The following is a 17,005-nucleotide window of genomic DNA, read 5'->3' as shown; positions in this document are numbered from 1 at the left end:
ATGATAAATGCAATTTTTAAAGCTCTTCTGATTTTATTTGATACTCAAAGCTAGTTGACAAGTCAATTTACACATAATTTGCTTATCGAAACTAGCGATATCTTTGCTTTCTTAGCTCTCTGACAGTCTGACGTCACAATTTCATGGCAATATTTAGTACATTTTTCAATAAAATTGAAACAGCATCAGGCGCGATTAAAAACAAAGCTTCTTAATATTTGTTTTCTGATTAGTGAACAATGAATTTGCTGCCAAGAACGCGGGAAGAGTTTGGCCAAGCGGACTACTGGAATGAGTTCTTCAAGAAACGCGGCGAAAAGGCTTTCGAATGGTTTGTAATCACATAAATACATATTCTACATGTGCCGATTGCCGGCTGAGCACGTTTACCAAATCGGAGATGCTTAAAACTGTTCCTGACTATATTTAATAATATCAATTTTTATAGGTATGGCGAATACTTGGAGCTATGCGATCAGATACACAAGTATATAAAGCCCGCCGAAAAAATCCTGATGCTTGGTTGCGGTAATTCAAAGCTCAGCATGGACATGTATGACAAGGGATTCAGGTGTGCTTTAAATCCTTCATCTATTTATGTGAAGATGACTTTTATTCATTTATATTTATATAATTATATAGGGATATTACAAACATTGACATCTCATCGGTTGCTGTCAAGAAAATGATTGAAATCAACGCGCGTACACGTCCCGATATGAAGTTCATTCAGATGGATGCGACGGCGATGTCCTTTCAGGATGAGAGTTTCTCAGTGGCCTTGGACAAGGGCACACTGGACGCGATATTTGTGAATGACGACGAGGACACTAAGGCAACTGTCGAACTATATTTCACGGAAATATTGCGCACAATGCGGTTAGTTTTATCCACTCATCTCTCATGAGATGATCCTTTTGATTGATCCTTTTCTTTTCTAATTGCAGCAACGGTGGTCGCTATGTAGGCATATCCATGTTGCAGGAGCACATTATTAACTATTTGCTGGAATTTCTGCCGCGCCACAACTGCATGTTGCGCATTGTGCACTGCCTGGATGTGGAGCGTGCGAACAAGGAACGAAGCGAGGATGCCCTAACACTGCCTGTATTTGTCATAATTGCCACCAAGTTCAAGAACTTGCCCATGCCGGTGAGTAACTGCATCCGCATACTTTGGAATAACTCTTGACTCGTTAAAATACATTTTGACAGATTTTTGAATTTGGAGTGGGCAACGATAAAATGCAACGTTTTAGCTGCGCAACGGAACTCGTTAATGCTGTGGCATCGGTGCAGAAAGCGGCGCTGGTCTGCAATGGATTGGCTCGCTCCAGCATTGTGGGCCACAATGAGGTCACAATGGACTTGCATCGGGCCGCAGAGCCAACACCTCGCTACACAGTGCATATTCTGGATCAACCGGCAGCACGCGGTCTTGGCAAATATGCGGCATTTATTGTCCCCCAGGGAAGAGAGATTGAGTGGCTCTTTGCGACCCCGGCGGGTCGCAGAAAACTCCAGGCATCGGCCAAGTATCAGCGATTGGCTGTTGTCACATTGCATCGCGATCAGGTTTATAGCACACTGGACGAGGTGAAAAGTGAGCTGGGCTACAGTATCACGAACCTGGCACCGGCAGGCCTCAAGGAGAAGATACCTTATCTATCGCTTGGTTCCGAAGTGGGCAAGCGAGAGACGCTGATTTCTGGTTGCTCCCAAATATCTGGCGATTTTCGTATTGAAGAAGTAGAAATCGCTGATAAAACACTACGCCGTCTGATATTCCTCAGCAATCAGTTTGTGGTGCAGTCGGAGGCGCTGGTCAAAACAGGTAACAAACCGAACTTCATTAAATATTTGATATAATTTCATAATTTCATTTCTATAATCCAGTTAAAATCAAGGCCAAAAAGGATCGGAAAAAGATTGATTTTGGATACTTGGCGTGTCAACATCATCGCTTCATGTCCGTGGGCGTCCAGTTGGCGGCAACGATGCAGAGTCTGAAAAAGGATGTGTACAACGATGTGCTGGTGATTGGACTCGGTGGCGGTGGCCTGTGTAGTTTCCTGCATGCCGCATTTCCGTAAGCCTTCAAATCGGTTTTATCTATTGCCCCATCTCAGACATTGTTTTCCTTACAGTCAGGCTCGAGTAACGGCCGTAGAAATAGATCCCATAATGCTGGAAGTTGCTGAACAATATTTTGACCTGAAACAGGACGATCGCTTGCATGTTGTTATCGACGATGGCCTCGCTTTTGTCGAGCGTTGCCGCAATGAAGGTGGATGACTGAGTAATTGTCGGCCGATTGAATTTACTCTTATGCTGCTTTTAAATTTGTAGATATACAGTTTGGCGCTGTGCTTTTCGATGTTGACAGCAAAGATCTTACGCTCGGCATGAGCTGTCCACCCCGCAGTTTTCTGGCCAATAACATATTGCTGCACATCAAGGAGATCATTGGACCCAAGGGTCTGTTCATGTTAAATCTGGTGTGTCGTGATGAAACTTTGCGTGCGGAGGCTATAAACAATTTGCAACAAGTGTTTTCATCGGTGTGTAGCTATAAATTGGACGAGGACATAAATGAGGTTGTCTACTGTACCAATGCTGAGTACAAAACAGTGGAACAATGGAAGAAACAGTTGGGCACGGCTGGACGTTGCATGAACAGTGCTGTCAGGGATCAGAAATTGGCCAACAAGGATTCGGTTGATGTTGCGGATTTTTTGAGCGAATTGAAAATATAAATCAGTTTGTAAATTTGCTTTTAAATAAATGTTATTTGCTTTTATCTTAAATAAAAGTTAAATTAATTACTAATTTAATATGTTTGCTAAATTGCTAATAACAAAATAATGTGGCAAAGTTTTGCAGCCGATATCTGCATAACTTACAAGGCTTGGAATATTAAGTTAACTTATATGCCTATCGTGAAATAATCGCATTCATTATTTGATGCGTTGAATACATATTCATATATACATGTATAAGCAGCGAGCATATGAATTACATCTAAAAATCATGAAGGTATAATTAATTTGTTTTACAGTCATTTGCATATTACTGCAACACTAAGGAACTCTTGAGAGAAACGAAATTAATCTTTTTGCTCGATAATCTTTTTGTTTAGAAAACGTGTGTGTTTCATTTACAATTTTTTTGTTGTTTATTATCTACGAAAATAACAGTCTAATTGATGTTGCAGAACACAATTGAGAAGAAAACTACTCAGGAAATTAGTAAAATATATGATTAAAACACCCTACAAGCGAAACGAATTCTCATCAGAAGACCTTTCGAAAAATGTTATTGAAAGCCCGCTGCTTCTTCTTCGTTGTGGATGAGGTGGTGCTGGCGCCACTACTACTACTGCTGCCTTCTGTCTTGCCCGTGGCCTTTGTCTCGCCCGAGGACATTATGGCCTCGCCAAGTATGCGAAATGAGTTTTGCGTCGAATTAAACGGAAAATTTATCTCCGACAGGGATGAGCTGTCCAGACTGGCATTGGGTGTCAGCGATACGCTCGGAACTGACAACTGTTTGGCGTGCTTCTCGTTGCGCTTGAGACGATACCACTCCCAGGATGTGGCCTCATGCGCCGATTGGCTGCCCTTAACGCCGCCCATGCCATTCAAATTGCTGCCTTTGTTCTTGCTCTTGCTAAACGGCGACTTGAAGAACGCGGGCGAAGAAACGCGTCGCGATTTCTTCGTAGACTTCTCCGATTTGCCGTCAACAGTGTCCACAATCTGATAGCCGGAAGGGCCATCCGGCATAAATTCGTTGTAGGCCAAATCGCTGTTGGGTATGAAATTGCACAGATCTTCGTCATCCAGAATGAGACTTTCATCGAAATCGCTTTGCGTTGGTTCCTCCTCCGCGAGGCTACTCTGTGTGCAATTGGCGGGCGCCGAATCCTGACGCTTTAGCTCCTGTTGGTACAGCTGCTGGGACTTCTTTTTGGCCGCCTTGTGTGGCAACTTATTGTTATTTTTCAACGTATCTGCAAAAAAAAAACGTTGACATTGTTAATGCTATTGTTATTGCTATTGCCACACTCAATACTTACCCACATCGAAGAACTTGTCCGGATGTTCAGAGTACACAACCTGTGCCGAATCCAGGCTTGCGTGAAATGTGTGCTTTGCACCCTTCCGTTTGTGCAGCGATGTTCTGGTGTTGAACACGTTGCCAGCAATGTTGTTGTTACTGCCATAGCAAACGGATATCTTACGCTGTCTGCTATTGCTATTGGCAACCTCAGATGGGTCCACCACGGACACATCTCCGCACCCATTCAGTATGAGCATGGCCTCCTCACTGGGACGCCGCTGCTTGCCGGGTGACTGTTGCAACATCTGCTCGTACGATTTGCGACGACTCAACTTTTGATTGGCTAAGTCCGTTGTCGCTGTTGCCACCAGCGGCTGAAGTTGCTGGTTCTGGTGGCGCAACTTGCGATAGTAGACAGTGCCGACGACAAGCATCAGAAAGATGCAGGTGCCCACAATGATGATGACAAAGATGCAGGCCTGCACCTGGTACGTGAGCGCTCGGACATCGCCAGCCAGCTCGGCGCTCTGCTGCTGATACATTTGCTCCTGCTCAATGTAACGACGACTCTGCTCCTCGAGCGTACGCACGGTTAGCGTCTGTTGTGTAAGCGTCTGCTGCAACTCCTCCACCTGCTTCTTGTAGCGGCGCGACAGCTCCTCCAGATACTGGCCAGACAGCGACATATTGCGTTCGAGTGCCTGTAAACAGAAGAGAACAGTGAAAAACATTAAATAACGATTGGCTTGGCTGCTTGGCTACTAGGCCGCCACACTGATGTTGCCCCTAACAATGGCGATGACAAGGCCACCCTTGCAAAAAACGAAGAAGCTCAAATCAAAAATTATTCCAGCGATAGCGTAGGTGCGCCAAGCCCAGCCAAGCTACCCTTAATAAGTATGAAACACGCAAGGTTTCCCGCCACAAACACGATGTAGAAGTGAGCAGGACACAATGCGAACTTTGTATGTCCTTACTGATATCCTTTGCAGTGAGCTCATTTTTTTTATAATTCTAAATTACCCTTGATAAGCAAACTTTTCAAAGAAACAGTTCTAATATTAAACTAAATTAAATTGAAATCATTGTTCTTTTCGCATAAAATGTAATAAATGAATACTATATATCTCATACTTAGATTACTTGTAAAACTCATTGCTGGGAGTAGAGTATTAGAAAGTCGGTTACATCCGCATGCAAAGTCCTTACTTGAAAAAGTGTTTAAGGTTAGTCTGATAAAATCAAAACAGTTGCGTACAAATTGTTCCGCACTTTGATTTTTGATAAAGTGCATTTTTGCAAAGATGTTAAAGCATTGGATTTAGGTCCAATGTACAAATATTAAATATTTGAAGACAGAATACTTTGACCACAATATGAGGTATCTTTCAGTCGGGCATAATCGAGTAATGCCTTCTCATTATTAGTGCTTTTAGTCAGGCCAAGAATAATATGGAATTATAGTTGAGTGTACAAAGTGTTTTTGGTTAATCGATACTCACCTTAATGCGATTTGATAGCCTTATGAAGACGCTCTCAGATTGGGCTCCGTTTGTTAGTTTTGGCTGCAAATTGATGCCACCTGCACCACCAGCTGACACTACACCGCCTGCTGCTCCTGCTGCAGTGCCTGTGCTTCCGATGTGGGCATTGCCATTGACCACAGCCGCAGCAGCTGCAGCGGCGCCACCACCAGCAGTTATCGATGCCACCGTTGTGGTTAGCAGACTATCAATGCTCTCCCAGTTGGCAAGATTGCTGTCATCCAATCCACTTCCACTCCCCACCAAATCGCCACCGTCTGACTCGACTGTGGTAGCTGATGTTGGTGATTGCTCACTGGTCGTCACTGGACTATCAGGATTTATGGCCAACTCCATCTCTTTGACATCCATGGGTGTTCCTGCTGGCGTTGGGGTCCCCGCCTCGTCTCGCACAATGGACGCCGCTGAGCCTGTAGTTGTTGTGGGCACTTCTTTCTCAGTGTCCGTGGGTACATTAAATATATTCACATCCGATGGTGGTGCCTCGATTGTGGCTACTGGTTCAAAATTGACTTCAGTTGTGGTTGTTGTCTTGGGCGCTTCAGATGTTTCGGCGGTTACAATTTCCGGGCTGAGCGTGTCAGCTGCTGGCAAAGGCTCTTTCGGCGTAGTAGTTTTTACAGCTTCCGATTCCTTGGCCGGATCAGCTGTGGTCACATTCTCATTCAGTTGCTCGGCCACATTAAAATGCAGCTGCTGCTGCTGTTGCTTGGTCGCCGCCTGAGGCAACTTCACCGGCTGCTCTGCCGTTATGCTGTTGTACTCGGCCTGCAGAAGCATGCACATGGCGCCCACATGCTCCGTCGGCAGAATGCTCAGGTAGAAGCTCTGGCGCTTATCCATACCACTGCACGTTGCCTGCTGCTCTTTGATGCTTGCCGAGCCGAAGCTGATTTTATATTCTATGTGGCAGATACGTGTACGTAGGAGCTGTGCCCGCAGCTGTGGCAGCTGGAGCAGCTGCTGCAACTGCTCCGACTGACAGGAGAGCAGATTATTAATGCGCTCCACAACGGTAGAGTTGCAGCTTTGGCAGCTGTAATTGCCAGCTGTGGGTGTGAAACAGTGCAGCGACTCTGGCGAACGTAAGGCTTTCGTTGGCTTCACCAGAACCTGGGCGGCTTTTTTCACCATCTGAATGACGGCATCGGAGGCACTTTGAAAAATGTTGGCATTGCCTTGCAGTTGCTTGTGCGGCTGCTCCTGTCCGGCAAAGTCATCGTCAAAATCATCCAGTTCGTCGCTGTGTCGAATCTCTGTTTCAAATGCCTCAAACTCCGATGTGCCAAAGACGCGAAACAGGGAAATGGGGCAAAAGTGCTCCTTGGAGTAGTGCGAATGAATATCGACTCGCACGAACTTGCCAAATAGATGCGGATGCAGCTCGAACGTCTGCACCGTTCGCTTATCCTCTGCGGCAAAGCGACCCACATTGCTCCAGTCTCGAGTGGGAAAACGTTTCGAAACGGCAACCGTAAAATTTTTCGGCGACGAACTGAAAAGCTCAAAGTTGGCCAACTCGACTTTTTGGGCCTGGACTGCCTCGCACAGCTCGACCACAAACCAGATGCGACTGCCGCAGGTGCTCAGCATATATTCATCGCTAGAGTGGCTGAGAACTGCGCCCGTATTCGTGGCATCGCCGTTCGAGGCAATTATCTTGGCACCGCAGTCGGGCGATGCATAATTCTTGGCACGCGTCTTTAACGATGGCGCCTTTCCACTGCCCGATCCGGTTGCATTGCGACGCTGGGCTGAATTGTTGACCACCTGCTGCTCCAGCTCCATGGCCTGCTCCCGACTGGCCTCGGCCTCCATTTGCTTTTGCGCCCACTCCGAGAAGACGGGCATCGGCACCTCCTCGACACTGGCATTGCTGGCCGCACTTGACGCGATCGGTCCACCACTGTCACCAGTCGCATTCGCATCCGAGGTGGCATTCAGTTCGCCGGTGCCCAGCTCTAACCCTCCGCCCGGATCGTTCAACTTTTGCTCAGCTAATTGAATAAGATGATTAACTTTATTGTGGATCGGCTTTTATTTAAACTTTACTCACCATTTTGAACTACTTTCTCGGCACCCTCGAGTACTTCACTCGCCTGTTGACTCTCGCTTTGGTTGCTTGAATCGTGCGCAGGCGGCGCATTCGGCAATATGACCGCTTCCAAGCGATCCTTGACCTGCTCAACCTCCACCGGCAATTCGGTCGTTACTGTTACGGCCGGCAACTCCGGAATGATCTTGGGCAGGCTGCAATCGAACACAAATCATAAATATTTGTATTATAAATATAATATAAAGATATACATGTATGTGGCTAAATATTAAATAAAGACAATCTCACCTCATGAACACAGTCGATATGACTATGATTTGTGAACACCATAGAATCCACAAGAAGATTAAAAACATGGTTAAATTTCTTCTCAGCCTCTTTAACTCACAACTTATGAACTTCACAATCGATTGAGGCAGCATTTTGCTAATATTTATAGCAGTTCTACATGAATATCGTTTAACATAATAAGTAACAATGAGCTTACTATCAATAGCACCCAAAATATCTGCCTATATATGAGGGCTGAGTTTATCGACCTTAAAACGATTAAGTGGAAATGGATCAATGTTGCGTATTCAACAGACTGCTTCAGTTGACAGCTGGGCAAGATAATATGGAGTATATAGCTATTGAATGGGAATCGCACGTGCCAAACTAAAACAAGGCACAAACAAAAGCGAACACCTGTGCACAAAAATGCAAAGCCCCAAAGAAACAACAACGAAAAGTCGAACGTTTTTACAGCTGAGCGTATATATCTTTAAAGCTATAGTACTCAGTCGCGAGTGATCGAGTAGGGAGTGCCTAAAACTTGTTAAGAGTTCAGGGTTTGAATACCTAACCCACTTAATTATAATAAATTGAAATATAATTGTTTTAAATTATTTATATGTTTTTTTTTTATTTTCGATTGACAACCGTTTTTGTGTGTAAAGGAATACAAAAGTCTAGGAAGGGATCCTTGAAAATTACTTTCGTATCTAAAACGAACCTTTCTAGAGAACCAATTATTCTCCAAGGAATGTTAGCAAAATTTACTTTGAAATGACTAGGCAGATATCAGATGAGATATCAAATTCTAGCTGGACTACATTTTCCAGTCAGTATTAATCTGGATTTTCCAATAATAAAAGTTAAAATTTAAGAATGCATCTCCTACGCCGTAAAGAATATATTATATTAATAATTAACATTAATATAAATTAGTTTATTAATATATTTTAAATATAAATTTTACTTGTGCACAATTAGTCAGGGAAACACCGGATCGAATTTGCTGTTAATGAAAATGGAAAAGTATTGCGAAAACTGCACGCCGGATAAGTCACATTAGCCAATACTGTTCCGAAATATTAAATAATTTCCAGCTGTAAAGTTCATTTTATAAAAATATCAGCAAAGACTCTAAATTTTCAAAATATTGCTTAAGGAAAGGATATAATTCACAAATTTAAGCTTGGAATTTTAAGGCTGGAGTCAATCAATTTGGATGGCATTTTATTGGTAATCTTTCAAGGATCGTTAAATCAAATATCCGCAAAAATTGAGAAACAAAATATTTAAAAAAAACAGGGACTATGAAGCAATAATAAAATATAATACAATAATTGTAGGAGATATTAGTTTTGTGATTTACAAAAGGCTAGGTGTGAAAGTCACGGGAATACTTTTGACTTCATCTTTGAAGGATATTGTCTGTTATATAATATCAAATATTTGTAGCTTTAGCTTTCATGGTGCATTAATGTATGGACTGCTTGGAATTTGAACTCGTAAAAAGGTACCAGAGCGACTTGCAATACTTGTGGTCTTAACCATTAAAATAAAATACGAACTTGCAACTGAGACCTATGAACTGCGCTAATTTTAACACCTTAGAGCTGCTAAGTGGAGCGTAGCGGGAATCCCAATGGAAAGCTTATCAAATGGATTTCCTGACTGTGACCGAACGTATGAAATGTGTCCGATGTGTGTTAGGCAAAGTTGTTAGTTTCCTGTTAGTGGGCAACCCCCTTTTGGGCACGCCCCAAATCGCATTTAAATGCAGGAATTCTATAATCATTTTGTGCTGCAGCCACACGTGTCAACAACGCCCACTTCGATGGCGATGGCGATAGCGTGGGGCAAAGCTCCACCAAGTCTCCATCTGGTTGGCATATTTATGACTTGTCAGACTGCATCAAAAATTTCAACAGAAAACTGTCTGGGCAGCCAGCAGGCAATATAGCAAATGGTGCCCGGCTGGCTGCCCGGCTCTTTCCGGCAGTGGGCTACAAGTTTGGCAGGAATTTCTGTGTGTTTAATTTTTTTTATTTTATGTATTTGAATAAGCTAAGCACATAACAAATATTTTACTACTTTTTTACTATCAAATAATGCAGTGAAAATTTGCAATTTTCTTTAGATATGATTTTTTTTTGTAATATTTTCAGCAGTAAAACGGTGCCACTTAGAGAAGTTACTTAAAAGCTTTATGAACATTGGACAAATATATCCTGTTAAAATAGAGGACAAATCCTAGATCCTAGTTAACAGACGGCTTTCAATAACCGGAAATAGTTTTTGTTTACATTTCACTTCTGCTCGCAACAAGGAGGAAAAAGAATACTTGAGCTTTAATTAGTAGCTAATTTGAAAACGATATTTTAACAGTTGTAGTCTTTTTTTTTTAGCACATTCACAAAGTTGAAAGCGTGCTAAAAATAATTATAATCATTTTGCGAGTTAGTTGTACACGCGGAATTGTTCATCTAAAGACTTAATAGTCTGTCATCCGGTGTGGAGATCAATAAATATCAATAACAATCTGCCCAGCATTAAAGCTTTTGTTAATATTGTCATGGCAAACACAAAAAATTGCTTGCGAGCCACTGAAAATAATTGCAATTAAGCGCTCGTTATTCATATTTGTTAAATAACCAAACATGCGAAACCACTTTGGCTGCGGCTATCGACCAATGCAAATGATCTACTCAATGTGCTACTAGCTGGCTAAAAGGAAATAGCCATGGTCAGAAATGGCTAAACATTCGTTGACGCTGTTGGCCGAAGGATTGTTGTATGTTGTACGTTGTCGATTACATTTAAATGTGTTACGAATGTTATTGAGTTGAGTGCACTGCAGGCACAACATCTCACACACACGACACGAGACACGAGACAGGAGACACAGGATATTTAGGATATACGAATATATTTATTAATTATTGTTAATCAGATGTTGCGCATACGCGGACCCAACGAGCCAGCGTGCGTAGCGCACGTTCGCACCACTGGAAATCGAAATGAGAACTGAACGTATTCCAGACTAAGCTCTGGTAATTGTGCTCCAACTCTGTGCAGATATTCGCGCCTTATGGCGTAAACAGCGACAGAGAGAGAGAGAGAGAGAGTCACACACACACACACACACACACATACACGGAGACAAGCAGGCAGGCAGAAAGACACGCACACAGGTGCAAAGAGAGCGCGCTTCAACTCTCTGCCAAGATAAGCTCAACTCAGCATCAATATCAACATTTTTAGTGCACTTGCAAACTTGACGATGCAGTTGTTAACTCTGCTGCCGGCAAACTTGTCGCACAGCTTTGGCTTATAAGCGAATGTGTCTATGTGTGTGTGAGTGTGTATGTGTCTGTGTGAGTGTGTGTGTGTGTGTGTGTTTGCTTTTGTTTGTTATTAGTGTTGTTTTTGAAGCTACTGCTAGACATGCCAAATTGAAATCAAGTCAAATCCATAGAGACTAAACTTTCACACTCTGCAACATTTGAAAATTACCAAATAACTGACATTCTATGTTGATCGATATGCGTATAACTATAGTAATTAGAAGTTCAGTAAAATTATCACAAGAGTCGACTTTTAAAGCTATATCTCTCTTTTGAGATGAAGCTGTTATAGCCATTAGCAGTTGAGTTGGATTATCGATAATTGTTCGTTATATTTTTATCGTTGAAGAAACCCAAAAAGCCGGACTAGGCAAGTCGAGTCAAGGGTCTGCAACTCCTACATGCAATTTCACAAAAATTTTACTATACACTACGATTTTATATTTTTATTGGAAGTGCAACGGAAAGTGAAATTGCTGCCATAAGCTTCAAGTAAAGCTAACAAATAGCATTAAACCATTTGGCAATCTGCGTGCAGTCTGCGCCGTAAACAAAATTAGTGGCTACCGCCAAGTGACGCCTTCAGTGTCTTTGATGAGCGCCTCTTTTGTTTTTTGTAAAAACATACAAAACACTATCGACAACATCGGCAACTCCTTCAACGCGTCGTTGTCGTTGTCGTTGCCGTTGTCGCTGTCGTTGTCTTCTTCCTCGTCATCGTCGCCATCGTTGTGGTGTTGTCCACAAAAACAGAAAACACAAAAGGTTACCGAAAGCGACAATTGAATTGCTTAGCTGATGTTGTTTGTAGCTCTGCTTGCAGCTCACAGACGCCACTGAAAGATAAACACTTGTAATGCGAAAGTGTTTTGATGTCACAGCCGCTTACACAATGAACACCTCAACAACAGCAACAACAACAACAAATATGACTCTGGGCACACACACGATCTGCTAAGTGTTTGAAGCAACTCGAAATGCAACACTCAATGAGAGGCTTTTCACATAGAAGAGTTAATTTTTTCAGATATAAGCAGGCTCATGGGACATGAGATAAACCAAAGCTCAAATCTAAATTTGGAGCCTAATTGTTAGTAATCGATCAGTAAACGAAACTTCCTTCCAATTTGTGTAATCGTTTAATAAACGCAGCTTCCTTCCAATTTAAGCTTTAACAAAATTTAATAGCCAAGTGGACAAAACGGGTCTATTCCGCTTAAGTGTCGTTTGACGATCTACGAATTTAAAATTTCAATTTAGCAATGGGTTGATGGGTGGAAAACATGTGGTTTTAGGCGATTAGGGGGGAAAAAGGGAAAAAATATAAAATAATTTATAAAATGAACGAAAAATACACATTTTTCACCTTAAGTCATGTCAAAATGGATTCACCTCTAGATTAATAACAAAGTATTTTTTTGAATGTTATGTTTTTTTCTTTGATATACCCTTCTAAATAATCTTTAATGGGTGCTGGAAAATTGTTAAGCATTGGCAGCCACCGCCTTGATTATCTTCGACTCCTACGACTCGAAATTTCATTAGATTTCGCATTGGAATATTAAGCCATGCAGACAGACTGAAAACAATTAAACGGTGTACAAATGCCGGCAAAACAAAAACGAAAACCGGCTTGGCAAAAACACAAAAAATACAATTGTTGGCGTTTAATAGACAGGCAGGCTAGCAGGCTGGCAGTTAGCGCGCCTACGTCACATGGAAAAAGAGTGCTCGGAAAATGCAGTTGGAATGCGAATAACAAAACGAAGTGAAGGTGTACGACACGATTCGCAATATCTGCCGACAGACACCGGCTGGCTGGCTGGCTGGCTGGCTGGCTAATCGATGCAGCTTGACGAGATCAGTGATCGGCGACTGACGACTGACGAGCCCCAATCACCGATCAAACTGATTAAGCCAAAGTCAATGCGCGCCCGATCACAATCAATTAACAATTTGGACAGGTGAGCCGAGGTAGGCGTTCAGCGTTCAGCGTTTTATTTTATTTTTATTTTTCGTTTTTTGATAACAATCAATAATTTGTGTTAACTGCAAGCATTTGGCATATTAATAATCTCCCACAATTGGCTGACTTAATCATTTGCATAAGCGACAATCGCTGCCAGAAAGTCTGCTAGCTTTGATAGCAATGTCATGTTGTTGTTGTGGTTGTTGCTGTTGCTGTTGTATGTGATTATTGGCTGTTGTTGTTGTGTTGCAGATGTTGTGCTGGTGTTGTTGGCAACTTTGATTAGAGTAACAAGATCATGATGCATTTTCGAAAGCCTAAATTGCAAAACTTATTCGCAGAGTGGCGTCGAATCGAGTCGAGTCCTTACACATTCGCCGAAAGTGAAAGTACAACGATCATCGTTCGCTGCGATCACCTGCCATGTGTGAAATGTGTCTGGAGGGGAATTTTGGAAGACAGCATGATGCTTGAGACTCGAGACTTGATTGCTTGATTCTGGCGTACTCTATTGGGGCACACACATACACACACACACACACACAATTCAAATGCAACAAAACTGCTTTTATAACCCCAAAAAAAAAAAAAAAATGGAAAGTCGATTTTTACTGATAAAGTCATTTTTGATTTGAGAGAGCCCGTAGAGGAGACACCGCGTAAGCGATTAATATCAAGTCAAATCAAACTGAAATGCCCACTTTAAATATGGCGCCCATTTAACACTTTTACAAATACAACAACCAACAACAATGTTTTTTGGTAATTTTGAAATATGCTGTGCAAGGCCTTTAAAGGATCGGGGCGATCATCGATCGGCATTGGCGTTGGCGTTAACTCCCACAGCGTCTCGTCGGCTCGTAAATAAGAAAAATAGGAAAAATAATCAATATATATATATATAGATATATATACATATACAATAGTTCGCCCGACGCAGTTTCGGTTTGTTATTTTTTTCTTGGTTTTTTTTTTATGAACGAATTGGCCAACACCAATAGATAGATAGTCCAGACAGCTAGCTGGATAGACCAAAAGCAAAGACGACTGCAAAGGCATTTAGAAAGTCGCCGGCCGCCGCTCACACGACGATGCCGTTTAAGAGTCAGGGAAAATAAATTGAAAACTGTAAAGCAAATTACCGGTAAAATGCATTGTGACAAGAGCCGGCGTGGGTGTTTTTTTGTTGTTAACATTCGCCATTGGGCTCTCTTTACTTATGCATGTATGCATAGACATATTGCCGCTGGTTGTACTATAGAAACGAGCACGCAACTAATTACCTATCAAATAAATATTTCATCGCGACCATTTCTGACATACCTGGTAGCAGTACAAATACCTTAGCGTTTCATTAGCTTGCCATATTTTTTTTGGTTTTTTTTTTTGTTGGGTTGTTGTGCTTTATGAAGCTATTAACTTATATTATTCTTGTGTTTGGGTGTTTTACTTTTAATATCCATATACGAACTTTCTAAAACCAGTAAGACTCCTATCGATTTTTAATTTTTATGTACTGCATAAAAGTTTAAGGCTGGTCGGCCTTGAAGCAACGTTTCCCATGCTTACATCTATAAAAGTTTCTTTATTATTATTGGCTAAAAACTTTTATTATAATTGCATTTATTTAAAGCCGAAAATTTTGGTTTGTTAATTCACATTTCCTTAAAATGTAATTGCGTTGCATATTTTTAGGAGCGCTTCACGATTTTCAATCGAAAATAAAAATAATGATGAGAATCAATTAATCAAATTGGGCTTGGCAAGTCCTAAGGGCATTCGTGAAGGAATTAAAAGTAGCAATCAATAGTCATTTCTAAATTTTCTTCTAATGACTTTGGAATATTACCAATATACCTAATATACATAACATTGTATATTGAGTCGAGTTATATATTTATATATATATTGGGAATAAGGAAAGAAGTTTAAGAAAATATTAGTACGTTTTGTTTGGATCTACTGATCATATTAATTTATGAGTAGACTTTATGAAATTACAAAATGTGTTATTTAAGCAGAACTCAAATGTCCTTAGATGTGCAACAAAAGATTAAACGGGATATGTGTCACCCTACTGGACTCAAAGGGCATTGAAACAATCAGTTAATAGAAAGGCAAATCGAAATCGATAACTGTAAAAGCATTGCTACATATTTACACACATATGTAGGTTTATAAAATATACAAGAACAAAAAACAAACATACATATTTACACACATATTTAGGTTTATAAAAAATACAAGAGCAAAAAACAAACAGTTCAGGGAAATAAAATGATACGGGCGATGAAATTCCCCGTCATTATTTAAATGAGGGAAATACCACAGATTACACAGTGTCTACGATTCTAGAAAGGTCGCATTGTTTTTCTATCTCTATCTCATTCTCCCTCTATATGTCTGTCTCTTTCTACCTATCTCTCTAGTATTCAGTGCTCTTTCGCACGTCCAAGTCGAAGGAAATTTGTCGCTTGGCACGTTTTTATGCAAAACGCTTGTGTATTGATAATTGTTGTTACGCTTGGAGGCGCCTCTCACAGTTTGTCCACTTATCAATTATTTCTACTTAGTTGTATGTGTGTGTGTTGTTTGTACGAAACGAGTGTCATGGAAATTGTTCTTATGCAAATAGTGAAAATATAAATAACTCACCTCTCTTTCTCTTTCTGTTGTTGCTCGCTTTGTTGTTGTTGTTGCTGCTTTTTGTTTGTTGTTGTTGCTGCAACCGCATCGCCAACTTGCCTTGCTTGCTGCACTTGCTCATTTGCATCTGCATTTGTGTTTGTTTTTGTTTTTATATTATGATAATTTTCATTATTAGTATTAACATTGTTGATTAATTGATTTTTTGGCACTTGGGCTGTCCCTTCATTCCCTGCATCTTTATCATTATTATTATTATCATTTTCACTGTGTTGCACTAAGCTAATATACTCGTTATTATTATTATCATTATTGATATTTACACTGGGGGCATTTAAATTCACTGACGTGTCTCTTACAGCAGCAGTCGGTTTAGTTTTTTTTGCACTCGCACTCGCAATAGTTGTTGGCGTGTTGCTTGCCAACTTTTCCATCACACTGTCAACGTTATCTTCTGCCTTCTGACGACGTTTTGTAAGTTTTATGAAGTTTGTTCTAAACGAGTTGGCGACCTTCTCTTCGTTGACTATCCCTTCTAAGGAGGCAGGCGGTCTGTCCACTCGATGGTCCGCCTGACTGGCAGCTGCTGCTGCCTTTGCATTTCCTGTTGCTGCTGTTGTTGCAGCATCTGCTGCAGCAGCGTTGTCATAAAGCCAGAAACAGCAGCTGCAGTAAAAAAAAAAAATTAGAATCGAGAAAGTGGAAGAAAGGAAAATAAAATGGTTAGGAAAATGATTGGAAATGGTTGGAGCAAACAGTGTCTTTGCTTACCTTAGCAGTAGATTTATGTACATGAAGCGCACTAAATGTAATCGAATTTTCATCCTTTTGTTGTAAGGAGCGCGTACGCAACGTTTATTATTAATAAATAACAACGGAAGGCGTTTCGCGAATCGGCGCAACGATAAATTATGTGTCTCGGCCACGATTAATGCAGATATTTAGTGTGTTGTACATATTTACCATTCGCTCACGAACGAAATGGTGCACCCTTAAAAACCATGCACAAATCTGTCATATTGTGTCGAACTACAAAATAATAATATTAAAATGCTGCCAAAGTTGTCGCAGCGCAAAACAACAAAAATAACTAAGGATGGCCGCTGCCCGATAAC

The 17,005-nt window shown here is 41.3% G+C and overlaps 2 protein-coding genes across 3 annotated transcripts; one reads left to right on the top strand and one right to left on the bottom strand.

Annotated features, from left to right (window-relative positions):
- The first annotated feature begins 160 nt into the window (after positions 1-160).
- Positions 161-2,827, top strand: LOC6562373 (eEF1A lysine and N-terminal methyltransferase homolog). The gene is made up of 8 exons (XM_001987872.2): positions 161-331; positions 449-571; positions 643-879; positions 948-1,152; positions 1,215-1,833; positions 1,896-2,088; positions 2,147-2,286; positions 2,349-2,827. Exons 1-8 carry the CDS (start codon positions 240-242, stop codon positions 2,753-2,755), a joined length of 2,016 nt encoding a protein of 671 aa, XP_001987908.1. The 5' UTR covers positions 161-239; the 3' UTR covers positions 2,756-2,827.
- An 11-nt stretch (positions 2,828-2,838) lies between these two features.
- LOC6562374 lies at positions 2,839-16,898 on the bottom strand. Of its 2 annotated transcripts, none has more exons than XM_032736617.2 (6): positions 16,662-16,898; positions 15,900-16,556; positions 7,662-7,855; positions 5,564-7,602; positions 4,078-4,762; positions 2,839-4,011 (listed from the first exon to the last, which is right to left on the bottom strand). In XM_032736617.2, exons 1-6 carry the CDS (start codon positions 16,712-16,714, stop codon positions 3,293-3,295), a joined length of 4,347 nt encoding a protein of 1,448 aa, XP_032592508.2. In that variant the 5' UTR covers positions 16,715-16,898; the 3' UTR covers positions 2,839-3,292. The 2 variants fall into 2 exon arrangements, with proteins under 2 accessions (XP_032592508.2, XP_032592509.2); XM_032736618.2 differs by lacking the exons at positions 15,900-16,556; positions 16,662-16,898 and adding exons at positions 7,950-8,105; positions 10,746-10,892.
- Between the last annotated feature and the right edge of the window lie 107 nt (positions 16,899-17,005).

Source organism: Drosophila grimshawi, unplaced genomic scaffold (genome assembly GCF_018153295.1).
Source record: "Drosophila grimshawi isolate 15287-2541.00 unplaced genomic scaffold, ASM1815329v1 contig_1377, whole genome shotgun sequence".
Taxonomy (NCBI): Eukaryota; Metazoa; Arthropoda; class Insecta; order Diptera; family Drosophilidae; genus Drosophila; species Drosophila grimshawi.
Note: the sequence above shows the minus strand (reverse complement) of the source record. Positions and strands in the feature narration are given on the sequence as shown.

Bases quoted from the DNA above. Each gene is read 5' to 3' on its own strand.
- LOC6562373 (XM_001987872.2), top strand. From the start codon at position 240: ATGAATTTGCTGCCAAGAACGCGGGAAGAGTTTGGCCAAGCGGACTAC. The intron at 332-448 runs GTTTGTAATCAC...CAATTTTTATAG, and splicing joins GGCGAAAAGGCTTTCGAATG to GTATGGCGAATACTTGGAGC. The intron at 1,834-1,895 runs GTAACAAACCGA...TCTATAATCCAG, and splicing joins GGAGGCGCTGGTCAAAACAG to TTAAAATCAAGGCCAAAAAG.
- LOC6562374 (XM_032736617.2), bottom strand. From the start codon at position 16,714: ATGAAAATTCGATTACATTTAGTGCGCTTCATGTACATAAATCTACTG. The intron at 16,557-16,661 runs GTAAGCAAAGAC...TTTTTACTGCAG, and splicing joins TACATAAATCTACTGCTAAG to CTGCTGTTTCTGGCTTTATG. The intron at 4,763-5,563 runs GTGAGTATCGAT...TTCTGTTTACAG, and splicing joins GGCTATCAAATCGCATTAAG to GCACTCGAACGCAATATGTC.